This window comes from Psilocybe cubensis, chromosome 10 (genome assembly GCF_017499595.1).
Source record: "Psilocybe cubensis strain MGC-MH-2018 chromosome 10, whole genome shotgun sequence".
Taxonomy (NCBI): domain Eukaryota; kingdom Fungi; phylum Basidiomycota; class Agaricomycetes; order Agaricales; family Agrocybaceae; genus Psilocybe; species Psilocybe cubensis.
Window position 1 is genome coordinate 2,068,881 of NC_063008.1, and position 26,488 is coordinate 2,095,368.

The window sequence follows — 26,488 nt, forward strand, 5'->3', positions numbered from 1 at the left end:
TCTTGCTCTTGGCGGCGAAAAAATTCCATAAATGGAATCCTTTTCCCTGGCATTGGCAAAAGCAGTCACGACTCACGTGCCTAATTTTTTGAAGTCGCTGCATCACTAATGCTTCACTGTTCCTGTCCAGTGTCAATTGTCCAAAATCTTTAGACATGTCCAGCTTAGCTACCCAGCTGGCAAAAAATGTCTCCCTCAACGCATCTCTTCTCGTGGACCGATCTCGTCGAAAGGCATCCGCTTCCTATCTCTTCACTGGGAAAGATGCGGATGAACACGACCTGGAAGCAATTCACGCCCTGGCCGTTAATGCATTGATACAGCTATCATCTATCTGCCCCAGTTTAGGAAACTATGAAGATTCTCTTTTCTCTGAAAGGGCTAAAGAAACGGACAGAACATTGTTAACATTGGAGGCGATTGAAGAATTGGACAAAGCCATCGAAGATTTCCTATGGCTGCTTAGTCCATATTTGATGGAACCATCCACTGGAAAGATCATAGAATGGCTAGTGAGGAGGTTCCGGTGAGTGTTATAAAAGATGCAGTTAGATATTCTCTTATATTTGTTCTGTCTTAGGATCAACGAATTTAATATCGAAGCCACATTGTCTCTCTTTCTCCCATATCATGAATCGCCGCACTTTGCTAAAATGCTTACTATCCTACAACTAAAGTACTCGATCTCATCTGTCTGTCGTGATATAAATACTAATAACAGCGGTCATTTTACTAGACCCAACTCTACCTGGAGTTTTCTCATTCCCTATAAATCCGCCGCTCAAAATCTCCCTCGAGTATCGTTGGTCACGGAAATGCTTAAAAATTCAGACCTCGCACGCTTCGTTGTGTCACTGCTTCCTGCAGCAGTCAAAAAAGGATTGGGACATCGTGTCCTCTACGCTTTCAATGCCGCCACTCTACATGATTTCCTTAAACGAAGTAAAACAATGAGTGAAGGGACAATGGCATATCTTTTGCCGGCACTAATCGAACCATTGCAACAGAAGGGGAAGAAATCAGTGAAAGATGGGATCGTGAGCATATCTTTTTATTGCGTTGCAGACCAGCTTTTCACGATTTTGTTGTAGCTTGGAAGTTACATCCTTCTTGCTACCCTTTCCTCGAAATGTGAACTTTCACCTACAGCTCTGAAGGCTATTGCAGGGATCATGGCATCTTGTGCTCATGTAGTGCAAGCAGACCAGTTTCTTAGTTCCCTTGTAGCAGTTTGCGAGGGCCAACCTGAATTGGACGAGTTCACTGATGGGACGCTTAGTGCTATGCTTCGCATTTCGTACGTCCCTCTATTAATACATGTGGACCGAATTTATATCTCATGTATACAGCGGTTTCAAAGAAGCACTCGCTACAAGCTCATCTTGGGTAGGCAGTGAGAAGGTTATTCTTCCCTTAGTGAGAATGCTCTGCAAAAAGTGCGTGATTCTACCGTCTAGTTGCCCATCTCTCTGACTTCTCCGAAAGATTGGATGGTTCCAATGTGTCAGACATACTTGAATCCGTTATCTTGACAGAGATGACTCCTTCGTCTATACTCGAAACATTGGCCTCTTCTCTTGTGGAAATTGCCGCAAAATCAGAAGGAGAAACCCAGATATCGCTGTGCTCGCGCCGGCTGCTTTCACTGATCCAACAACGTCATCCAGATATTCTTGGAAGCGCAGTGGACAAATTTAGTGAAAACAACCCTTCTTTGGGAGATACCATTGAACAGTTGATTATTTCTCTATCAACTGTGAGCCTCAAAAGCACCATTACCATTCTTTTTCTTACACAAAAATTACCAGATTGGCCAACTTTCAAATGCGACTTTACGTGAAGGCAATGATATGCTTCTGGCGTCGGCAGATTCTGATGCCAAAGTGCGCATCATAGCTGTTAAAGAATTGGTGAAATCTATTGAAGGGAAAGAATTGTCAAGCATCGATAATATGGTGCGATTCCAGCTTTGTGACTACAAGAATGACACTTACACTTTGCAGGAAACTACTCGAGGTATTATGATCGCTCGCCTACAAGATTCCAATGCCAGTGTTTTGGAAGCGTTATACGCAAATCCTTTGGCTGTAACCCCAATTTTCGTATCAGACTCAAAAGCGTTTTTGTCATCGTTATGCGTGGCCATGGATTCAGATTCCAAACCAAAACGCAACCTTCTTCGCCTTCATTTGACCTATTTGGCGTCCTCTTTCTGGAAAGCAGTCGATGCCTCAGTACAAACGGATATCTTCCATCGCATTTTCTTCCCATTTTTGTTGTTTTCAAAGCCCAGACAGAAAACTGCGGAACTTGTGTGGGACATCATCCAGGATCACCTTTCTGAAGACAAGGCCCTGGACTGGCTTACGGGCTGTGCCCAGGTAGTCAAAGCAGAGAGTAACACCGAAGGCGACGCCGTTGAACACATGAACCTCATTAACCTCAACGTCGCAGAGCGAATGGCCGGTAAGTTACCAGTATTTTGGTACTTGTTGCTACTGATAAGTTGTCCAGGCAATATTATGAAATCAGATCGGTTTACTGACAACCTCTCAACACTCCTAAGCAAACTGAGAGATCCACACCCTCATACCAGATTAATGGGTTACCTTGTCGCCACGTCTCTCGTAAAGCAGCTATCTGAAGATCTGCAAGTTGATGCTGCCCACCAGATCTTGGCAACTATGAACCTTGACGAGCTTTCAGGCATTGATGATTCTTCACAAGAACATCTGGCGCTTATTGTAAGAAATATTTAATTTGAGCATATATATATATATCTCACTCATCTCCTCAAACAGTCAACGGAGGATAAATCTCTAGGAAAATATATAATCACCAAACCTAGCAGCAAAACCACACAGAATTGGATTCAAATTTCACTTGTAGCTACCATCGCTCGCATTCCACGACCTGCGGATATTGTCCTCGACTGGGTTGCCGAGTTATCTTCTGTAATTCGTTTGTTTCTTGCACAAAATCTCTACTCACCCGCGTTGTTGTAGGAGGATACAGACCTGGGAAGTCGCTACGTCAGACTGATTAGGTCTATTTACCAACTCGCAAATGCATCAACTTCAATTCCCGTACTTTCCAGCTCGCTGCTGCAAATTTTATTTTTAAATATCAAAGGAGATGCTTTAGCATTTTTGGCTGGCATTTGGTCATCGGGTCGTGTAGATGAATACAAGGATTCAAAGGCCATCTCTTTGTTACATGCTGCAGCCTTTTTGGAGGCTCATCTGCTCGAAGATGATGGCTTAGATTTCCAGACCATCATCCCTTCGTTGTTGGTTATATTGCAAACATCCGATACCAACATCTGTCAGGGTGCTTTGGAATGTGTATCTCGTATCAGAATTTTGGCTGAGCGCAAGCTATCGTCTGTCTATCTCTTTGATGCTATCTATGGCCACAACGACAGTGAGATATTTTTCTGATTAATCAGCCTTTCATTAACTCGCGCGTTCATCAGGAACTTTGCAATATCTCGACCAGGACGATCTTAAGAAATACCTAGCTGCTCTAGTTGAACATCGCGATCATTTTGCCAACGATTCTACTTATCTTAAAACATTCCATGATCAGCATCTTGGACGTGTCAAAACTGACAAGAAACGCGACGCTGAGTACGTTCTTTCGCTAGTATCACTCATAGCCACTTACCCATTTGTTGGTAGTTATAAGCACCGCATCGTATGTTACTTGCTCTCACATATCAACGCCCTCTCGTCAGAATCTGTCCAAAATGCCCTTTTAAAATCCATCGCGACGATTACCAACAAAGCCAAGATTGAAATTCTTATTCCTACTATTCAAGCAGTCGTCGATGACGTGTCCTCTGTGGAAGCGGCTGCCATATTCTCTAAACATTCCGAAGAATTTTTGACACGCCTCCTATCTTGCTATGATTCTTCCGCGGCCACATACCTCAACGACACGCCCTCTGCATGGGCCAATTTCTCGCAAGTCTTACAGACTTTCTTCCGTACAGGTATGCATAAAATTTATCAATGTAATTGCAATCCATTCACGATCTTGACAGGTACTCCAATCCAGCCTCAGGAAGCCCTTGCGCATGCCATTGAAACCGGGTTGTTTGCTTCTCTCAATCAGCAAAGAAAATTCTCACTCTGCGAAACACTCCTTGATGTCGGTTCGCAAGATTCATCATCTGTAAGCTTCCGCTATGCATTTTACATTGACACCGAATTTCATGATCCATTTTTACAGCAATCACTGTCTCGCCGCGTGTTATCAACTGTTCTCGTTGATGTACCCCTCATTACTCACTTGCTTGGATTGTACACCCCTGTTGGACCAACTTCAAGCCCCCGTGTCAAACGTGTTAAAACGATGGAGTAAGTTGATGTTAAACTCACTTTGATATATTTCAAATCTCAATTGCTTTCTAGAACTCCTGAGGATGTTCTTCCGCGACTCAGTCTTCTGGTTGAAATTTTGGGCACCAAATCTCTCCCTGGATCGCTTGATCTTATCTCCCATCTTCTTGATACTTTGAGCAGGGTTGTACAAGTCTTGCCCCCAGCGCAGGCTGATGTGAGTTATATTGAACAATTGTTAATGTCTGCCGTGGAAAGTGCTGCATCTAAAATCACTGTACGTTGCATTCGTTATACCTTTTCATCGTCTAACACTGCGTGTAGGAGGTGCCTAACTTGTCTCCCAGCGTGATACGTTTGGATATTTTGGTCGAGGTTATTCGAGGTCTGTAATCCACTTATCCTTCTTCGATTTTTCAGGACCTGATCATAGTCTAGTATCTGGAAATCCTCAAACATTCCATCAAGCGCTTCTTCTTATCGCCAATCTGGCCCGCCTTGCTCCAGAATCTGTGCTTTACAATGTTATGCCAGTCTTCACGTTCATGGGATCAAATGTCTTCCATAGGGATGATAGCTACAGCTTCAAAGTTGTACAGCAGGTGAGCGTTACACAAAGCTCTGGAGTTTGTGATTGATAACTAATACGTTGTAGACCATTGATGGCATTGTTCCTGTCATGGTATCATCACTAAAGGAAGCTCATACTCAGCCGCTTGATCTATATCTTGCCTCTAAAGAGTTTCTTCGAGTCTTCTCGGATGCTGCGAACCATATTCCCCGACACAGGCGTAACAAGTTCGTCTGCAGTAATGTGGCAAAAAGTTTTGCGACTGATCCACTATTTTTAGATTCTTTTCTCATCTTGTTGACGTTCTCGGTGCTCGCGAATTTATGGCACCAATCTGCATGCTTCTCCTCGAAAAAATGGCAAATAGAATAATTCGACAGCCTTCGGAGGAAGTCCAAAACTCGCTTTCATTACCGATAGCCGTATTCCAACATTGCGATTATGCTTTGCAACTTCATGTCAGACTTTCTCTTCCGCTTTTGATGCATTTTTCTTAATGTTATTTTTCCAGACTGCAACTGAGATCTTGCAGGAAAGCAGACGTATTGTGGCGCATATAGCTGATCCTCAATCAAAGCAGCCTATCTTCTTGGAAGGAGTAACGTATGTAAAAAATGCTTTTTTTATCAATCATGCTGACCGAAGAACAAGTGATGGAGACCATTCAATTTCGTCCTCGACAATCTTGAGGAGACGTGCACAAGCATTGATTGTCTTCGTTGGTTATGCCTTCAAGCCAAAACCCACCACTCCCGCTGCAACTGACAGCGGCGTTTCTATCAGCTCTGTGATATCTCAGCTGATCATATTAGCTGTCCTTCCGGAAGGTGTATCAACTGAAACGAAGATTGGGGATGTTTCTGAGGCTGCTCGCGCAACTCTCGGCAGACTTCTTAGCGGGATGTCTGTGGTCGATTTCAGTGAAGCCGTGCAATTGATGCTTGACTCAGGAGACGTTAAGGTGGGCAACATGAATGAATATCAATGTATCCGTATTAATGTTGTACCAGGTTCAAGCTGGAGCTCTGGAACTTCTTTCAAAGAGACTTCCCGATGTATCTGCCAAGATGAGGCCTACACTCACAAGCTACATTGTCAAAATCTTGGGGTCCATCAAGAGCTTGCTCACTATTCACAAAGAAGGCCCTCTTGTGGCGCATGCCTACGAAGCTATCACTTCGATCGCTTCTACGATCTCATCTGGAGAAGAAAGCCCACTGACGGACTTGCTTCCATTCGCCATCTCAGCTTCCAAAGAAAAGGCTCTCGCTCTCCCAGCATTGGGTGCACTCGCTGCCATGTCGTAAGAATTGTTCTGTGATGTATGTAGACATTATCACTCACTTTTCACAGGGTCAAGCTTGGTCCTCGTATCATTCCCTTCTTCCGTTCGATCATCTCGCTCAGTATTACAGTCCTTCGGGGAGACGACGGTGGTAAGTAACTTTTTTGACGTAACGAAATGATATTTATATATGTTGTTATCAGCACTTTTCCAAAATTCCTTCCAAATACTCAGTGGGTTGCTATCGACCATACCTACTTTCTGGGGAAGTGGCGAAGTCAACCAAGTGGTATTCTTGTATATGGATGAAGCTTCATCAACTTCCAAAATATCACCTGCCGCATTATCCTCATTGACCAAATCTCTTGCGAAGCGCATACCTGCTAAGGTACTCATTCCAAGTTTGTTGGATATGTGGCAGTCTCTCCAGGTGTCTGGGAAATTGGTAATGTTCATTGCTATTTGTTAAAACATCCTATGCTTACATTTACATATAGGCCAGAATCTCAGCCTATTTCTACGTATTTTCTCGAGCACTGCAACATGCTGATCGACCAATCGTCTTGGAACATCTTCGCGCTTCTTTCAAGTTGTTCCTTGAAGCCTTGGATATTGTCAAAGTTGACCCTGAGGTATGTGGTCATGCCTTTGAGCACAACCTTTGGCTTATTTAAATGACTTAGGTGGAATCTCGCGTTATTGCAGCGTTCAAAGAGCTCGTGGTCAAATTGAATGAAACTGCATTCAAACCGCTGTTCCGTCGTCTGTTCGATTGGGCTTTTGTCGAAAACACCAGTGCGTCGATCAATTTTTTGGTAATCAAAAATATAATCATTAACAATTGCGTAGACGACGTTGCTCGCAAGGTTACATTTGGTCATCTTTACATCAGCCTCCTTGATTTCTTCAAGGTGAGAGGCTTTGTGTGTTTTGTTTCTCGCTTCTTCTGACGGGTTGATTCTTTTAGACGTTGATGGTTCCATATATGTCGTTCCTATTGCAACCATACTGCGACATCTTGGCCTCTTTCACTGCGTCCACTTCCAGCGACTTTTCACTCTGGTCTTCCGTTCTCCAAACCCTCACCCGCGCACTGAACTTTGACGATGGAGGTAGGCCAATCCAACCAACACAAAAAAACTCCAACCCATCGTTCTTACAATTTTTCTTTTTTTCTCTAGTATTCTGGCGAGACGACAAGCTCCGGCAAATCGCGACACCTTTGACCGGCCAAATCGAAGTCTGCATCCGGCTGGGCTTCGGCGCTGAAGACGGTAAGACGCAGCTGCAGGACTGCCTCGCTGCGCTCGTCGAAAACGCAACGGACGATACATTGCTCAAGACGATCAATCTTAATATTTTGATGCATACGCGGTCGGAGGACCATCGCGTGCGGCTGTTCGCGCTCACGTGCGCCGAGGCGGTTTGGCGTGCGAATGGCGGCAAGTTGCTTGGTGTGTATTCCTTTTTTTTTGGTTTATTTTTGTGTGGATGGGATTGTTTATGGTTTTTGTCTTATAGGATTTGTGGGCGAGACTGCGACGTTCATTTCGGAGTGTGGAGAGGACGAGAACGATGTGGTCGTCAAGGAGTGCATAAAACTGAAAGATGCTGTTGAGAGCGTGGCTGGTGCGATTGATGGGCTATGAGTATGAATGAAGCGATGAGAGATCGGTTCGACAAAAAAGTAATTTAGTTGTAATTTATATCAGGTTTTTTACATGAGGTGTATATGGCGATTGGAGGTCTCAACGCCGTTTCTTTTTTTTTTTTTTTGACAATGTCCATAGAACATGGGTTTTGGAGAGACAATGAGATTGATTGATTGATGAGATATGTATGAGATGAAAAGAAAAAGACCTTGATGATATAAAATTACGGGTAACCTGAACCTGAGTAAGAAAAGGAGGAGATGATGGCAACAATGAATAGAAAAAGAGAAGAAAATGATATAAGTGAGAATAAAAACATTGCACAGATGCAATAAAGCGCTGACTGCCTAGCGAGGAGGAGGAGGAAGAGGAGAAGGAAGAAAAACCCTGGGGTATATATATGCACTACTACTACTACTAGTTGTTTTGTAAGTAAACAATATTGGGAGAAGTAATAAAGAACTTGAAGCCAAAAAAAATAAGAGATGAAAGAAATGGTATGCTGGTATGTAAATATGCATGCGATGGGAATGAAATGGGAGCAGATGGTAAAGAACAGAAAAGTATGTCCACGTAATAAGAAAGGACGAAGTCAGATTAAAACAACAACAACACAGTGATGGAACCATGAACAAAGAGATGAAATGTGGATGTGGATGGAGATGGGGATGGGGATTCATTGTTGAATTGAAAGTTTTCGGCGGTAAGGGATGAAAGGTGAATGGAAAAACAAAGGTGATAATTTTTTTAAAAAAAATCATGAAGCGGGTGCATTTCCTTCCTGTAGCAATTTTTCGATGGCCATGCACTGTGAAAGGAGGAGGACAATGACGTGGCGGCCGCACGCTTTGTGGACGATGAACGAGCTCTGTATGACGTCCCACATGAGTGAAAAAAAATTCTTATAAAAAAATGTCAAATATATGCGTACCTTTAAGAGTTCGCTCGGGCTCGGGCGCGCGGCTGCAGGCTCGGAGCACCTCCTCAGGAATTCGTGGAATGCGGGGGAATAGAGCTCGGGCTGACGCAGTGGGGGCCAGCGGTCCGCGAGCTGCTTGGTGTCGGCGAACGGCGGGTCCTGCTGCGCCATCTCCCACACGGTCGCGCCGAGCGACCAGACGTCGACTTTGAGTGCGTCGTATGGAGGCCTGGGATATTGGTTTTAGTTGCATGCATTGTATGATGGATGAAACAGAGATAATTTACCTTCGGACTTCTGGGGCCTGCCAGAACACGACGCCTGCTGGATCAGAGAGCATTGATTTGCCTGGAGCCACTTGCACTGCATTGGAAAAGTCGGCTATTATCACAACAAATTAGATCAAAGTAAAAGAAAAAAAAAAAACAGGTGGGAGGGGTACCCACCAAGCTTGAGCACGCCATTTTTATTGAGCAGTAGATTGTCCGAGCGCACATCACGGTGGGCGATATGATGCTTCTGCAGAAACTCGAGCGCGCAGAGCACGTCGCTCGCAAAGCGCGCGATCGTGCGCTCCTGCAGCTGCAGCCCGTCGCCCACGAGCGCGATGATGTCCGCGAGACTGCGCTCCATGAGCTCCATGCGGACCCATAGTGAGTCCTCGACGAGGTCGACGTACACGCCGTCCATGCCCAGAACGTTCTCGTGCCCCAGCCCGCGCATCAGCGATAGCTCGCGCTGCAGGTCCACGAGCTTCGGGCTGCCGGAGGGTACGATCGCCACGCTCTTGATGGCGACCATGACTGGCTGCCCTGCGCGCACGGCCTCTGCGTCCTGTGCCTTGATGAGCGGTGGAAGACGCAGCTTATGTGCTGTGGCAGGGTTGAGCAGCGCGGCGAATACGGAGCCGGACTCGCCCTCGGCGATCTCGGTCAGGTCGAGGTAGTGGTCCCTCGGGTCGACCGCCTCGTCGATGAACTCTTCCAGTGGCGCGACGACGTCCGAGAGCCAGCCGCGGTACTGTTGGAAGGGAGAGAGTGGCGTCGCGGTCTCGGGCGTGATGCCGGCTGAGGACACAGGCATGGTAGTACCGTGGCTTGAGATTGGCTCATCAGAGATGACAATTGTCGGGCGGGACGCTGCACCGGGCGAAGGTGCGATGGCAGAGGCGGCAGCAGCCGCTGCCAGCGCCTCGGCTTCCATCGTCTCTTCGTCAGGGAACCCGGCAAACTCGACCTCGTCATCCTCATCATCGTACGCGTGTGCTGCATCCCTGTTCCACGAAGACGATGGCGGCGGTGGGAGGCTGGACGGCACCTGCTGCTGGCCAGGCGCAAACGAGACCTTGTCCGGCGTCGGCGATGGTGTATGCGCGCCGTCGAGGTAGTACAACAGCGGCGAGGCAATTCCTCCGTCCGTCGTGGGCGTCGGGTGCATCTCCTGCGACGACCGATCGCGGGAGCTGCTCGAGGACGAGCCCGTGCTCTCCTCGCTCCCTGCGCCTCCCGTGCGCGCGCCAAAGTGGGATCCCATGGGCGACGCAGGTGGTCCCGGCAGTGCTGGCAGCGCCGCCTGCCTACGCGCCTCCATATGCCTGTCCCTCGCACGCTGCGCCGCGTCACTAGTGCTGTTATTATCGACCACATACGCGCCCGCGCGCCGCGCGACCGAGACGTTCCTAACAATCGTCGCCGCTGCGAGCGCCGTGACCGTCAGCGTCGAAGAGCTGCTCCTGCTCGAGTCGCGGTTCGAGTCTCGGTCCGCAAAGACATGATGCGGCGCGTCAAGCAGGCGCGCGTCGACTTCCGCGGCAATGGCATTGTCCGCCCTGGCCGACTCATTCCTGTCCTCAGCAATCCTCAGCTCAATGTCCGGCGTCGTATCCTCCATATAGCCACCGTATACCTCTCCGTCTTCATCCTCCTCTACATCGCCCTCATATGCCGTCTGCCCTTGGACGCGGCGCGGGCCAAGCACAACCTCCTGTCCCTCCGCCGCCTCATCGTCGTCGTCGTACACGCTCTTGTCATCATCATCATCTGCCCTCCTCTCTCCTTCAGCAGCAACAGGCGACCGGCCCACAACATCGCCCACGGTCTTCACACCTCCTACTACACCCTCCCCATCCTCCTTCTTCGCCTTCGCCTCCTTATCCCACTCCTTCCCACTCACACTCAAACTCTGCGTCGGTCCTCCCGCACCAGTACCCGTGCCCAACCCTGCACTCCTCAGCACACCCTGCGCACCAGCCGGAAGCGCAACACTAAGATGCAGCCCCGGAATTGTGCTGATCATCCCCGGATCCATCATCTGCTCAATCTCATTCCAAAGCTGCGCCGAATCCGGACCCGCAGACGACCCAGCACCAGGGGAAAACACAGGCTCGCCCGCCGAGTTGGTCGTCATTGCCGTGGCAGGCCACGCGGATGGCGGGGGGCTGAGGAGTCCGTTTGCCGTCGCCGGTCCCGGTGGTGGCGGCGGCGAGCGGATGGCATTCATCTGCCCTGAGCTCGTCGTCGACGCCGAAGACACCTCGGGGATCAGTGGTAACGGCCCATTCGAGCTCGATGCGCCTACACCGACAGGAGGCAAGGGCAGCGGCATAGTCGGCCCGGAGCCAGAGCGCGAATTGGAGCGCGCGCGGATGGGTGGGATGGGGATGGACGGCGGCGGCTTGGATGTGGGCAGTTTGCGGGTGACTGGAGGAGGTGTGGGGGCGTGAGATTGAGGTGGCGTCGAGGTGGTGGTGGTGGTGGTAGTGGTGGGTGGCTGAGGTGGTGTTTGTATGCGCGATGGCGGTAGTGGTGCTGGTGCTGTTGCTGGTGTGGGCGCCTTTTGGGAAGTTTGTTGCGACGAAGACGAGGAGGAAGATGCAGCCGCCGACGAAGACGAGAATGAAGGCTGTACCTGGGCTTGACGCTCCCAAGGCCGCGCTGTAGCAGCAGCCGTGGCGGTTGTGACAGTCGTCGGCGAATCCATCCTGTCTCTCTCCCGCTCCCGCTCTTTCTCTTCCTTCTCCTTCTTGTCCTTCCCAAAGTCCGTTCCGAGCCCCAAACCCAGTCCAAGCCCCTTCCCAAGATCAAACCCATCCTTGCCATCATCCCCAAACGAGATCCCACTAAGCAGCGCTTCCGACCATGCGCTCAGGTCCTCCGAGGGATCCTTCGAATGGTGTAGGGACAGGCGCGGTGGGAGTGCCGGGGTGCGTTTCGTCTGAGGCTGAGGAGACGAAGTTATTGAAGGCGATGCTGACGACGATGCTGACGCAGAGAACGACAAGGACGGGTTATAGCTCATCTCGGTATATGCGTGCCCACTGGTGCTTCCACTACCACTCCCACTTCCGCTCGCACTGGCACTCGTAGTAGTAGCGGTAGCGCCCGGCGGCGACCACGCATACGTCGGACCCTGCCCCGCGCCCCCCTTGCCCCCTCTCCCACTCTTATTCCCACCCCGATTCATACTCGCGCTCCGCACAACCTCCCGCGCGTCGTCCGGAAGCGGCGGACGCGCGGACGCGGACGGGGACACACCCTCTGGTATACTCTCCAGACTCGTCACGCTCCCATTGCGCGTCGACTGCAAGCTGCCGACAGACCGGTTCGCGAGGTTCTGCAGCGCGGCTGTGTTGTTGCTGCTGTTGTTGTTGTTGTTGGATGATGATCCAGCAAAACGGCCCAGTCGACTCCGTATAGAGCCCTGTGACGCTGCGCTCCTCAGTGAGGGCTTGCGCGATATCGAGCTCGAAGGCGTATGGCCGCGTCCTTGGCGGAGTGACGACTGCGACGAGTGCTGCCCCCGCGCACCAAGCCCAGAGCCAGCACCAGAAGGCCCCCCAGGCGCATTCGTACTCCCATCCGTCCCCGCACGCGGACGCGCATATATCTCCCACACAGGTGTACGCGGCGCATCCCCAGCTCCCGATCCCATTGTTCCAGGTGTAACCGTCCCTCCTCCTCCACGTCCAGAAGGCCCGGAATACGCATCGGGCGACACAGCAGGCAACGACACAAACTCCTCGTCAGAATCCACCTCTTTCCCCTTGCGCTCCTCCTCCCCCGCGCGCTCGCGTTCTCGGCTCTTACTCCGCGCGCGTATGCCCGCCGCCAGTCCGCTGAGCCCTGCGCCTAAATTGAGCCCTGCGCGCTCTCGACTCGCTTCCCGACTCCCTGCGGCTGTCCCTGTCCCTGCCCCGCTCCCGCTCCCGCCGCTAGTCTGGCCCTTCTTCATCCTCCCTCTGACGGCATCGACGAGGTTCGAGCTTTGCTTCGCTACGAGCGAGCCGGCAAGGGCGAGCGAGGACGATGCGGAGGCTGCTGCCGTAGAGAGCTTGGACGGCGTTTGCGTTGGAGGTGTGGACGTGGACGTGGAGGCGAGGTTCTGCTGCGAGCTCGACGCCAAATACGATGTCGAAGCAGACGCAGAAGCCGAAGCAGACGCGGACGAGTGCCCCGTTTCCGAAGTTGTAGCGGACGCAGTGTCCTTTTCCTTCTCTTTCGCCTTGGATATCTTCGTGCCCCATATACTGGGCTTCGCAGGTGCCTTGTCCTCTCCCACTCCCGTTGACACTGACCCTGCAGCCGACCCACTCCTCCCTCTTCCACGCGAAGTATCCCTGTCCCCATTGACCACCCTAAAACGCGCCGTACCTCCCCCAGCAAGCGACATCGGATTGCTACTCGCAGTCGTGTGCGTGTTCGTCGTACTGATACTCGACCCATTCGTATGTCCTCCTCCAACCCCATTCACACTCGTAAGCACACTCGCACCCGCACTCCCGCTCCTGCTACGCTGTGCCTCCTCCCTGTCTCCTCCACTCACTTGGGCGTTCAACGCCGGATTCGAGTACGACAGGCTGACGTACGCGGGCGTGCCCGGTGCAGCAGCGCCGTACGGGTGTCGCGACGAAGATGAGGATGCGGCAGGGTACGGCGACGGCGGGTTGACGGCATACGCGGCGGACGTGCTCATGTTGCCGAACGTCGTGTTGGCGGTTTGGTTGGCGGCGTTGTAGTTTGATCTGTGGGTGAGTAGGTGAGTGCGGATTAGGTGATATGTGTGGGTGCAAAGCGGATGTCAGTGGGATGTAATATGAAGTGATAGCGGTCAATGTGAGGAATGGGGATGTAAAACGGAGATGTTGATCACGAATTGAATGAACGAATAGTACCAGCCACCGCAATCGACAAATGTGAATATGAAAAGTAGAGGAAAGGGGAAACCAAAAAGACGTCAAACAAAGTAAGAAGGACGTACGAGCTAGCATGCGAATCCGAGCTATTCCCTATCGTCGAGCTCGACAGCTGATTCGGTTTGTGCCCTGACCCTCCTCCGACTCCCGACGACAAATCTTCATAAGCCGTAGGCGGCTTCCTCTTTGGCGGCGGCACGCGTTTCGCTTGTGTGGGCCCTGCTGCTGATGAGGATGATGGAGCTGACAGGGATGGTGTGGATGCGGATGATGGTAGCCCCGCAACGGTCGTCGTCGCAGCTGATGCCGTACTTGCCGTCGATGACGACGGGCCTGCAGCTGACCCTGACGCCGCAGACGAGGACGACGGCGGCGCAGATGCGGATGCGACGAGTGGGATGAGGCGTGGCAGCGAGGTTGTGCGCGGTGTTGGGTTCGCGATGATCGGCACAGTGGCGTTGGGCGTTGTGGATGATGAGGACGAGGAGGCTTGTGGATGTGAGGGGAAGGCGGCTGCGGCGGGGCTCTGAGGGCGTTCGTTGTACAGATACTGGAGGTTGGCGGGGGAGCGCACGCCGGCTGCGCGGCGCGCTTGGATAGCGGCGATTTCTTCCTCTGTGAACCCGGCTGCTGCAAGCGAGGTGGACCATGAGGGTGGTAAGCCGACGAATCTATGCAAGTTACACTCAATCAACGCGATAAGTTAGCAAATACAAGGAGAAGACAAACCCTTCGTCAACGTGGATGTGATGCTTTTACAACAAAAAAAGACGATCAGACGAGGAGAGGGATCAAAGGAAGGACAGCAAAGCGCACCTGGAAGTTCCATGGCATGGAGATCCCGTCGTCTTCCTGCGGCGGGGGCGGGTCTGGCTCGTCTGCGGGTGCGATGACGAGGATGGGTGTGTCCGGGGCCTGCGGCGGTGGGCTCTTCGGGCTGTTCTTCTTGGTGAACTTGAGAAAGGCCAGCGGCGCCTTTTTCGTCGGTGCGGGTGTGGTGTTCCTGCTCTGCGACGCACCGTCCTGCGGCGAGAGCAGATCGGGGGTGGAGCCATTGATATTGGAGACGTTGGAGGAGCTCTGGTTCATGACGCTCATGGACTCGAGGAGCGGGGAGTTGGCGCGGCGGATGGCGTACTGGACGGAGGGCGACGCTGGCAACGGGGAGTCGGGGACGAGGGAGGCGCGGGAGGCGTTCTGGGTGTTTCTGAGCTGGTAAATAGGGTCTTTTGGGGGCAGCGGAGGGGGCTTTGAGTAGAGCTTGAAGGGCGCCATCGTTGCATCGGACCAAGTGCCAACCTCTGCCTATTTGCCCTTGTTGACCGTCCACGCCGGACTCACCACTGCATAGCCACAGCTGCCCACTCACTCAATTATCCCCCGCACAGCCCCAACTTGCGTCAACTTAATTAATCCCGTCCATTCCACGTTATAAAAACCAGTCCTACCACTCAACCCTAGCCCCCATTCCCCAACAGCAACTGTAACTGCACTTCATAATACCCCTCCAAAACTCATCGACCCCAATCAATCAACCACCCGACGTCAATGATCGCTACGATCAAGCGTTGGATCTGACATCATCACCCTGCAGTTAATCATTACGACCACCCCCTTCTCAGAACTAAGCCATACTGCCCAACTGCGCCCTGCCGATCCTACTCACGTCAATTCCCCACTAGCGAATTTGGCGTACGCAATCCTAGCTCGTCCTGGATGCCCGAGAATCTGGCGAGAGACCCTGTATTTATAAATTATACATCGTCGATTCACGAACCACGCAGCTGCGACGTGAACAGCGGAAGAGTGGTCTCCGATTCCGAAGTTGCCGAGGTCGCCGGTCCTCCAACTGGATTGAAATGTGTTCATGGGCATATGAAGCGCGTCTGTCAATCATCGATACTGAAAGTGGACTCGGGTTGCTGATAACAAGGATCTGGTCCCAAGCTTCCTGTTGAGGAGAACATCCGAACCCTACCTGAGGCTGAATATTTTCCAGTTAATTGTATCTGATCAACACAATCACGCTTTCACAATCGTTACTCGGCCAACCGACAAGAGAAGCTGCAGTTTGAACATCCACCCAACCAACAGAATTCAAAAACAAGAATCGAGGAGTGATAAAGTTGAACCAGCAACGACTTTTCTTTATCGACATCAGATATTACTCTTTTGCTTTGAACCCGAGTGAACTGTATAAGCTCACATGGCCGATATGACTAGAACAGAACAGCAAGTACTGCGCAGGGATTCCCAGAACAGTAATTTCTCAGGGCGATATAAAGGGTAACTTTCGGACTCGGCTCCCGGCGCTCATATTCACTTCGCACTGGCAAACGGAGGACGACGGGGTCTGGTGACACAGTACTTTGCATACTGCTAATGAGATAACAGAATTCTAATCTTATCTGAGCTCCTATCTATCGAGGAACAAGTGGTGGTGGTAGTGGGGATGTAAACTGCCACTTCCCACAAGTTGTTAATAGTTTTTGTTACCAAGGTACTTCAGCAGACCTGGAAACCTTGTATAACCTCTGATAAGTCGTATTCTGACACACCTGCTTACAAAGAAGTCGACGTCAAGTTCGAAATTCGTCAATTCGGACGATGTCTTTTCCGTGGACCTCATCGGCGCCTATTTTTGATGAGGGTCCAGATCACTCACCAATGTCCTCCACAGTCTCCGACTCTCCCTTCTTCACTCCTCCAAAAATTTGGGACTCAATACCAGTAAAACCTCAGCCACAAAACTCAGATGATCAAGGGACGGGGTACACCCAGCGGATACATATCCGCATACAACTCCCAAAACATACTATCAAACAAAAAAGCAAGGAATCATTCGCAACATAAAAGGCCCCTTCAAGATCAAAGAAACTGTTCCTATAGAAATTATAACATCACACTGCGCTGACGCACAAGCTACTAATTAGGTATCGCAAGTTACTGAGGGCCGGCGGGTGCATTCTTCCTTCGGTGCTATAAATGGAACTGGAAACTGGAGGGCCGAACTGTGCAGTGGACTCTTGAACTCCGGCGTAGTTGATCCGCCGCCGGCGTTGAGCTGGGGTGGGATATTGATTAATTTATTTATATATATATAATACACAAGGGATTTGTAAGGTGGATGATGGGATTAGATTCTTTAGAGGCGGATGCACGGTGTACCGAGAAACGCTACAGCATGTCCATTAAAATCGTAGTAAAAACCGCCCATCCCCGAGAAACGTGCGTGAAAAAAAGTGTAAATTCAACCTACGGAAACATGTTCAAAAAAACATGTTTTTGCGTGCGTAATTAAATTAAGCGCCCGTCATGCATACCGTATCGGGCGTAAACAAAATGAACGTGGACAACAACTCCTACCGTACAATAAAAGGTATCATATGTTATCAAATGACGTTTGGGGGGCGATACAACTTTATATCATCCAGCACGGTGCAGATCTTTTTCATTACGTGCACAAAGTGACGCCCAGAATCTAAGCTCTAAACTCTAAGCACGCACGCACGCACACGCACACGCTTTCGTCTAACCGTCGGAATTTGCGGGTCAGAAGGTGCAGGGGGAGAGAGCAAAAAAAGGCATAACAGACAAGGTTTAGCGCGAACCCAAGCTACTGCGACGAGCAAGGGCTCAGGCTGATCTGATCGGCCGGCATCACAGGTGCAAAACTTACTTACTTCCTAACTTACTAGGTAACCACCCACATACGTTTTGAACACACGGCCGACTCGGGAGTCACGACTTTGTCATCGGCGCCATGGCGGAAAGTTTCTTTGGCTCGACACCGGCTATTTTGGGGTTTCTGGATGGATGGGATGGATGGATTAAGGCAAACGCATTGTTCTTCCTGGTGTTGAAAAGCTGATCAGAAGCTGGTTGAGCTTGCAGAACACTCGGGCTTGGGTGGGTATATCGGGCATTGTTACCCGACTACAAACGAATTGCCTGTATTGAGTGAAAACGAGGGTGTTCTTGTTCTCTGTAAACCCAGTGGTTAGGATGGTCTGAGCCCAATCAGCGAAGTTTTACTTCTAAAAAATGAGCTATGTACAGATGATATGTTAACTTCGTGTTTTGCAAAGATAACTACAAGAATATGTCCACCTTACTACCCTTACCCTCTTTTTTCTATAGAAGGAAGCAAAAAGCCAGATTTTAAAATTGGGGGGTCGCACGGTTGAAAATGTCCAATTTCATCTCGGTACTTAAGCAGCCAGAAACCGCCGGTACTAGCGACAGCCACAGACTGCTTTGCTGCCAACTGTAATTGCACCAATCGCCCGATTAGAAGCTAAAATGCAAGAGTCAGAGCGAAATTAATGACTGGAGTATCAGTCTAGTCAGCGAGGGGTGGATGAAGGAGGAAATCGGGTTCGATTATACAGGTCGCGAGCTGTCACTGCAGGCAGCAGGGGCAGGGGCAGCACCACAACCGTACCGAAAGGATGGTCACGGTTTAGATTACCACTAAATCGGAAAGAACTGGACGAAAGCTTGCACGACACCAAAACCCAGGGTCAAAAAAATTACAGCTGATGGCCTTGATCGTATGAACGGGAAGGCGCGAGGTTGGGTGGGTGGGGAGGTTAAATGGAATCAATTTTTAATTTCTAGTCGCCTCCAGCCATGGCCAGTTGACCATCGGCTCAGCCACTGCAGGATCAGAGTGTGGAGATTAATGCAGCGCGCATACCTGAGGTCCATGATCCCGCTTCCTATGATCCAATCCATCAGCACCTGTGCCCCAGCGATAAGTTGTGGATCGCGCAACCATGAGCATGACGACTCTTTTTTGGAGGGGTCGCCTTGAGGCCAGGCTTCACCAGCCGACCTCTCCCGCAAACCTAATAATGGCCAAAAAGTGCCCAAAGATGATCGCATGCTGGGTGATAATCTCCCTGGGCCTCGGCGTAGTTATTCAGGGCGACCATCGATGACGGAGATGAACGAGCAACGCATACCTCGCGTTGTATAAGGTGGGCCACAAGACGTTCAGACAAACTGCAGGAGAAGCTTCTTTACCCACACGCGCGATGCGATATCGGCCTGTATGTCATAGGCACTCGTACAGCGCACCTCTAGTAAAGGCTCGTAAAGAACGAAATTCGAACTAGACGCGGCCAACTCGGATGCCGACGTGATATTTGTGCCAAGAATATATCGAACCCGTTCTTCGTTGGGAATTTCCAGAAAACGAGTTCGCCCATGCTACGTGTCTTGTGAACGGTGGATCGATGGTGCACCTAGATTTGTAATTGGAGAACACACAGACGACCTGGATTTGTTAAAAATAATATGAGGAACTTAGGAAAGGAGATTATCATAGATTTCTTCGGAAAGCATTCCGAGGACCGTCGTGCATATATGCAGAGTTTCAATGGTGTACGAGGTTGGAAGATGAAAGCACAGCAGTGAGGAGCAGAAGACGTGTCCTTGGGATATGACCTTACTCATCTCGTAGATCAGCATGATTGGGAATGCTCCATAAGGCTTGGCTCCAGCCTGAGTCTAATAACCCAAAGCAAATGATAACATTGCCTGCCAGTCGATGACCATGTTAAGGAATACGAAAGAAAGATATCTCCCAGTCGCTGGACTTTTCTCGTACACCGTCGGGAATCTTCTGTCTTGGCGTGCAAGGCTTGAAAAAATCGAACCAGACTTGGCTTCCAATTTCTACAACAGAATGTCCGTCTCTCTGATATACGTTTGAATTTCTTTTAAAAGACAGGCGCTTTCGAATAGGAATCGTAACATCGCAGCACCAGACCTTTCTCCAATAGGTTATATCATGAAGCGGAAATGATTGTGAGCAGAAACGGAGGGTGGGTACGATCCCCAATGTATGAATAGCAAAATGATTTGTTTGCTTACTGGAAAGTTTCTACTGACCGCGCCTATCTACTCTCCCGTGTCCGTCGGGTTATTCTGCGCTGGCGGCGATGTTTCCATAACGTATGTGCATCGAATATATCGAAATGCTTATGAGGCGCGCAGGCAGGTCATAGTTTTGCAATCGATGTAAAACCAGATATAACGATGATGAGGAGAGACGTCGACGTGCTGAATATAGATTTCTGATGGACGGCATTTAATGATTGAACGAACTGTATCTGAGCATTCAAGAAGCATACGTACAAAATGAAGTTCTAGGTAATCAGTCCTCTTCTTGAAGGCAAGGCATGTTCGGCATGATGCATCGATTCGACGGAAAAAAGACCTTGTTTGTCGTGGACATGCGGTGATCAAATCCCACTACAAACGTCAATAGTAACAACTTACTTGACTCCCGACCGGCGAGGGATCCTGCAATCTTGGAGAGGAATCTTTGCCAGCGTTTGGTCATGGTCATATCTGTGACTGGGCAAATGAAGGGGAAGTTGGCTTGAAGGGGAGACCGAAGACATCGAAGAGAGTGTCGCTTTTGTTTCAAGATTACGGTGACCGTGATATATTTTTGTCTTTTCCAGTGTACGAGGCGGCGATCTCACGTCTGCAGGACGGACTTGAATCTTGATAGCGCTCGGAAGGCGTATGGGTGACCAAAACGCCGCGAGAGCTGCGTTATGGCATGCCGCCGCATATCCCTGACGACGATGGAGGCGGCGAGCGAGACACCAATGACAAGAGTTGAAGACGAGCAGGAGGCGAAAATGAGACTGCTGCGGTAGCGCATGTATCCTTGTTTGAAGGTCGAGCGTAAAGTGGTGGGACACGAGGGGCTCGCGGGCTTTGAAAAGCGCGTACTAGCTGCTCTGCTCGCTGATGTCGCCACGGATGTCATACGAATAGCTGAAACCCATCCGCTGCAATGACTTTGGCGTCATTGGATACCGCTGTCTGGCCCTGATGACCCTATCATTACTCGAATACTCCCTCCGGGTCTCCTGTAATGTCCGCCCAGTCCTTGTCACTGCTGTATCAATCGCTGGCCAGTTCCCCGTTCCTCCTTCAAGAAAATAGAAGCCCTCCTTGGCGTCTCCCCATGATTTCCGCCACTACACCACGAGTATTTCTGCTGTCTGCGCCATGAAGGATTGCACGGATTGAGTTGTCCTCGGATTCAACAAATTCATCCTACACCACCTTTAACACCTTGGCTTACCGCGAATCTGGCGAGAACGGCTCAAATAATCTTTCTCCGTTACTTTATTTTCGTCCCGGAATGCCACTACTAGAATACGTTACGACAGCAGTTCATATCCGTTAGTATGTTGGGTCGTGGTCTCCTCGCCGTTATTGACTCCGAAGCAATAGTGCAGGGAATGGATGCGATATATAATCCAGAAGCTTAGTATGCGATTCCCCAAGATTATCAGAAAGCTCGCCAGTCCTCGTCCTTGTTCTCATCCTCGTCCCCGTCTTCCTATCTTCACCCTCACCCGCATCTGTAAAAAAACCATCATGTCATCTTCTACATGTCCATCCTGCCTGCACGTCGGCGATTACGACCATATTTTCATACGCTGTGGATGCCCCAACGATTACCCAGACACACATCCAATGCATATCAATGACGACGCGTTCCACCATGTTTGGTGTAATCTGTGCCTCAAATACTGTTACAAGAAGCCCGCATGTCCGTTCTCACTTCCGTCGACACATGTAGTGCGCCCAGCCAAGCAGCGTCTTCGAGACACGTATGTCCATCCCTTCGCAGTGAGATCCACAGTCTTTTCGCTTGCACATCGTAAGCAGCAGGCTTATCTGTATTAATCTCACTCACAGACATATAGGGTTCTTCTGTACGGTCAAGGCATGGATCCGCAAACGTGTCTCAATCCAATTTCAGACTCGCAAAAAGAAGTACTAGAAGATGGTTATTTGGATGCATGGGGAGAAATCACTCTGGTGGTGGCACAGGAGGAAGAGAAAGAGGACGCAGAGAGCGAGGATCTATGATTATGGGCATCAGTGTACTATCCATGCGTAATGTTGTATAATTTTTCTCTATCGTATAATCAGCTCTGACCAGCCAATGTTATCTGTACTCACAACGTATTTAATCAAACGTCTTGACCATATTCTTGCCTGCTTGCACGTCTTTCATTAATATGTCATCGGGAAATGCCCTGACCGGCATAATGCTTGAACGAACAGGTATACAAGTACAATCATATTCCAAAATTACAGTAAAAGAACCATACAGATGTTAATATCACAGTTTGGCGTGAAGAAGAACATATGGCGATGCAGTCTTCGACTTGACTTTGTCGACATCGGCCATAGTGATCGGACGACACTCGTGAGCATGGTTATATCCCAGTCTGACATGCCTCAGCAAAATTTGGATATTGAAAAGCCTATGTTGCTCACCTCGTTCTTCCGTCTTTACCACCAGGCTTGAAGAATTCGGGCCGGCGAAGTAAAGATACGACGACAGCCCCTCCTAACCCAACGTTATGGACAAGCCCATATTTTCCGCGTTTGTCCGGAACGTTGAAAAGCCCCGGAGCTTGCATAGGTCCCGCCCCTGGAGAAGATCGTAAATATAGATAATTTTGGTGATAGAAGGTCGCGCTTACATTCTCGTAGTTGCACTAGCGAATAAGGGGGATTTTAGACATCGAGAACTATTTAAGCGTGTAATGACGTACTCATGATATAGAAATGCATCCCGAGGCCAGTGGCTCCCAGAGGATGACCCTTGGCCTCAAGACCACCGCTGGGGTTGACAACATATTTCCCTCCATACTGGATAGACAAAGGGCTTAGACAAGGACGTCGTCATAGAAAATTAGATGAGCGCACAGTGTTATCACCACGTTCAACCATCTTGTGCGCCTCTCCGGGAGCACACAGCCCCAGGGCTTGGTATGTGATGAGCTTATGGCGTCTCATCAGCGATGAAGTTACTTCTAAAGAGCTTATGACGCACCTCGTTAGCTGCGAAGCAGTCGTGCAGCTCAACGACTCCGACTTGATCCCTGCCCTGCCCCTCCGCGAATCCTGCTTCTTTGAACACCTTATCCGCACAAATTTTGGACATCTCGTAACCGACTACGTCCATAGCACTGCGTCCCTCGAAGGTGCTGTGCCCATCAGTAGTGAGAGCTTGAGCGACAATCTCAATAGCCTGGTTTTCGAGGCCATGTGCGTGCACGAAATCTTCAGAAGCTACGATGCAGCAGGCTGCACCGTCCTAAAGATGTCCATTTGATTAATGAACTGGACTGAGACGTAAAGAAAGATAACGACAACTGACTGATGTGGGACTGCACATGAACTTTGTCAAGTTTCTGGTAATCTTTGGTGCGGCAAGGACCTTCTCGACGCTCCAACCATCTCTGAATTGGGAGTAAGGATTGTTCAAAGAGTGCTTGTGGTTCTTGGATGCTATTTCCGAATAGATTGATTAACCACAGGAAAGCATGCTGTAGAGGACCTGACACCTACCGATTTTCGCCAGATGCTCGACACCACCTCCATATTTGTCGAAATACTCTTGGGCGCCGTTGTCAAACATGCGAGGAGCACCAGGCCCGTGATTCTCGCCCAGCTCGGCTTCGAGATCGAAAGAACGCTGGTTGAATAACTGCATGGGACTTGGCCGATCAGGGAAGTTGGTTCCCAGACTGCCAGGTTTCATTCGCTCAAACCCAAGCGCCATCGAACACTCAACTTCGCCGTATTTCACGGCGTTGTTTGCCTGATAAAGTGCAGAGGAACCGGTTGAGCAATTGTTATTTACATTAATGATCGGGATATTGGTGAGGCCAAGGTTGTAGAGGGCGCGCTAAGAAAGGGAAAGCGCTCAGGGGTCTGCGCGGGGGAGTTCGAATTAAGCGAATACCTGTCCACTGGTCGAGTCGCCGTAGCAGTAACCTACGAAGGCATTCTGGATCGTGTCGTAGTTTATACCTACAGTTAATCGTTATGGAAGAAGCTTGAAGCGTCCGAGCAATCAAACGTACCAGCATCGAGTAGGGCTTTCGTTGCAGCCTCAAGCCCCATCTAGACATGTGCTTAGGGGAGCGAGGCGAAACAAGTTGACAATATTACATACGTCTTCTGTGCTCCTCGTTGCCCGTGGCTTGAAGAGAATTCAGCCTGCGAGCGACGGAAACCTGGCCAGTTGAAAAGCGTACCTTAATGAATGCCGTGCATCCTCCCCCAATAAGAAAGGTCCTACGTCCAGGCATAGCAAAGATTTTTTAGAGGCTCACAGGCAAAAATAAGTGGAGAATGCGGGGTAAATGAATTGCTGGGCGAATGCATGCTTATAAGGCTCTCAAGAGCGTTTACGGCAGTTGCTGATTGAAGGATAGCCGGAACTCGGCTTTTCATATGCCTGTGAGTCTCACCACCTGACTTGCCCGATGTTGTTCTTGCATTGACCATATTTTGAATGTTTAGTACGATTCACACCTAAAAGGCCAAGTAACAGCATAGTCAGGAACCTCGTGAACCCTCGTGAACCTTTCTCTCCTTATTTTCAAATAGTAGAATAGCATGTAAAGTAAACAGAAATGCACTCGTCGACGAGACGGCGATGAAGAATGTAAGTGGCAGGCCGAGGTGTAGGCCGAGTGCTATTCATGACATCCGTCTTAAAGTGGAGAAAAAGTGATAAAGAAGGATATGGCCTCCGCTGTGTCATCGTCATTATGTCTTCTTCCTTAGCCTAGGTTTGGGGAACTCTACGGGAGCAGTGAGAACTGCTCTTTTTTCGTCTGCAGAGCTGTCAGACAGGCCGAGTTTCGCGCGTTCTCTATCTCCCAATTTCACAATCTTGCATCCTGAATGTATGAACCAAAGATGAGAAAATCAAGCATAGAGCTAATTTTCGGAAGTAAAACTGACCGAGAGATTTGAAGAGTTGATTGACCTCCGTCACAGTCATGCTTAAGTCGTGGGCGATGACTGTCGTGTTGCTGGCGAAATCGTCTACTTTGAGGCAAAGGGCGAAAGTATATGTCAACAAGGTTGTTTTTGTGGCACTAGTTGAGTGATAGCTGGAAGGATCTGGAGTTTAATGTTTCCAATTCATCGGTAAGAAAATCAAACGGTATCACCTTGTAGAACCTCTAGCCTGTTCGGTGAAGCGGGATAGAAGACCGTCAACAACAATCCCCGGCACAGCACTGAGGCGTTCATAGAGCTTCTCTTTGTCGATTGTCTTTTGGAATGTAGTTTGTCGGAAGGCCAGCATTGCGGATATATACAAAAGAATTTTGCTGTGATATAACCCATTAGTATTTAGTCCAAAGCTAAAAAGACAGTTCATACAGCTTCTTTTTCTGGGCTTTGCCTGTGGACTCAGTCAAAACTCTGAGATGATGATTAACCCATTGCGATCTCCTGTATGGAAGCATTGCGAGTCTCTCTGGATAGTTCCCTGCGGCCTCCAAAGAGGTAATCGAAAGGGCCTTCCACTCAGCCTCTGGGATAATGTCATGAAGAGCATAGATATCGGAGGGATCTGCAGCTGTCATCGAGAATGGAGGAATCAGCCTGTTCTTGTCAGCAAATTCTTTCGATTCCTCTATAATTTAGATAGTCAATAATGTTACTTTTTTCTGGATTATAGAAGGAGCAAACCTGCGGTCATCAATCCTTCAGCTCCCTTTTCGATACTATCCATCACATATCCCATGACACCTTCCATCGCGCTAACATCGATACGGTTGCGTTCATTGGCCCTAATAGCGGCCTTTTGCTTTTTAGTTCCAAAGGTTTCTCCAAGGGTAGTCTTGGCCTCAAGGTACGCAGTCTTGGATGGAGCTGCGGAAGGTTCGATGGATTTCAAAGCCTTGACGGTGTGAGATAAGATGTGTGGTGTTTTGGGGGTAGGAAGGATGGAGACCGTCCCTGTTTTTGTATTGTGCACTGCAAGCAGATATCTAATCAAACCAACCACGTCATTAGGTGTATAGATTTTCGGAAGGGTTTGACAACATACCGGCACCCTGATTCAGAGGCCCTGCGCGATTCGTCTTCATTGGTAGCAAACTCGACGGTATCTGTCTCTCCTGCAACTATAAACTCTTCCTCATCCTCTCCGCCCCGTTTTGACTTCTTCCGCGAATAACATTGGAATGGGGTAGCCGGAGGAGCTTGAAGAGCGGGATAGCTAACTAAGAGGGAGGAAAACGATTTAATAAATCGCTCAAAAATCAGAGGGTTGAAAAATAATGCTTTGCGTACCAAGAATCGGCCCAACCTTTGCAGGTGCCGGCTTTGATAATTCGAAATGCGCTTCGGGATTTGAGTCGCGTTTCCTTTTCTTCGAGATAGCTTTTGCGACGGACATGGTGAACTGGAATTAGTCAAGAGCGAATTTTAGGTATGAGTTGTTGAGGCTATTTGGCGAGACATGAAAGTTAAAAGACAACCGGGTTTGGCTTAATTTTCATCGCGGCTTTATTTGTAACATTGTTCCACTACATGCCTGAGTTGTTCTACTAGGACGGAAATCCATCATCCTCCCTACCTGTATAATCCACAGAGTAGGTGAGTGCTAACTTATCATAGATACTCCCACTGGCTACTGGCTGTCTTTTTGCATTGGAAGTTCCGAC

At 49.6% G+C, this 26,488-nt stretch overlaps 5 protein-coding genes across 5 annotated transcripts; 2 read left to right on the forward strand and 3 right to left on the reverse strand.

Moving 5' to 3' along the window:
* Window positions 1–155: 155 nt before the first annotated feature.
* JR316_0010910 (U3 small nucleolar RNA-associated protein 10) lies at window positions 156–7,848 on the forward strand (the record flags this gene model as incomplete). The annotated part of the gene is made up of 31 exons (XM_047896574.1): window positions 156–526; window positions 581–676; window positions 737–1,037; window positions 1,092–1,297; window positions 1,350–1,436; window positions 1,486–1,756; window positions 1,809–1,955; window positions 2,004–2,466; window positions 2,515–2,744; window positions 2,802–2,954; window positions 3,006–3,423; window positions 3,476–3,629; window positions 3,681–3,994; window positions 4,046–4,176; window positions 4,234–4,361; window positions 4,416–4,620; window positions 4,668–4,728; window positions 4,782–4,945; window positions 4,999–5,141; window positions 5,195–5,372; window positions 5,426–5,517; window positions 5,566–5,875; window positions 5,925–6,217; window positions 6,268–6,350; window positions 6,403–6,644; window positions 6,697–6,831; window positions 6,883–6,994; window positions 7,049–7,110; window positions 7,167–7,311; window positions 7,381–7,653; window positions 7,721–7,848. The coding sequence occupies 31 exons, from the start codon at window positions 156–158 to the stop codon at window positions 7,846–7,848; spliced, it is 6,096 nt and encodes a 2,031-aa protein (XP_047744619.1).
* Window positions 7,849–8,608: 760 nt separating this feature from the next.
* Window positions 8,609–15,236, reverse strand: JR316_0010911 (Serine/threonine-protein kinase pakC; the record flags this gene model as incomplete). The annotated part of the gene is made up of 7 exons (XM_047896575.1): window positions 8,609–8,719; window positions 8,783–8,999; window positions 9,058–9,151; window positions 9,217–13,790; window positions 14,027–14,632; window positions 14,691–14,713; window positions 14,778–15,236. The coding sequence occupies 7 exons, from the start codon at window positions 15,234–15,236 to the stop codon at window positions 8,609–8,611; spliced, it is 6,084 nt and encodes a 2,027-aa protein (XP_047744620.1).
* Window positions 15,237–21,544: 6,308 nt separating this feature from the next.
* On the forward strand, window positions 21,545–21,869 carry JR316_0010912 (uncharacterized protein; the record flags this gene model as incomplete). The annotated part of the gene is made up of 2 exons (XM_047896576.1): window positions 21,545–21,607; window positions 21,696–21,869. The coding sequence occupies 2 exons, from the start codon at window positions 21,545–21,547 to the stop codon at window positions 21,867–21,869; spliced, it is 237 nt and encodes a 78-aa protein (XP_047744621.1).
* A 256-nt stretch (window positions 21,870–22,125) lies between these two features.
* Window positions 22,126–24,109, reverse strand: JR316_0010913 (Non-specific lipid-transfer protein; the record flags this gene model as incomplete). Its single annotated transcript, XM_047896577.1, has 11 exons — window positions 22,126–22,234; window positions 22,284–22,440; window positions 22,565–22,661; window positions 22,719–22,793; window positions 22,846–23,109; window positions 23,173–23,303; window positions 23,364–23,703; window positions 23,761–23,828; window positions 23,882–23,921; window positions 23,974–24,000; window positions 24,056–24,109. 11 exons carry the CDS (start codon window positions 24,107–24,109, stop codon window positions 22,126–22,128), a joined length of 1,362 nt encoding a protein of 453 aa, XP_047744622.1.
* A 463-nt stretch (window positions 24,110–24,572) lies between these two features.
* On the reverse strand, window positions 24,573–26,220 carry JR316_0010914 (DNA-directed RNA polymerase I subunit rpa49; the record flags this gene model as incomplete). Its single annotated transcript, XM_047896578.1, has 7 exons — window positions 24,573–24,706; window positions 24,771–24,922; window positions 24,983–25,144; window positions 25,197–25,452; window positions 25,509–25,810; window positions 25,870–26,044; window positions 26,115–26,220. 7 exons carry the CDS (start codon window positions 26,218–26,220, stop codon window positions 24,573–24,575), a joined length of 1,287 nt encoding a protein of 428 aa, XP_047744623.1.
* Window positions 26,221–26,488: the final 268 nt, after the last annotated feature.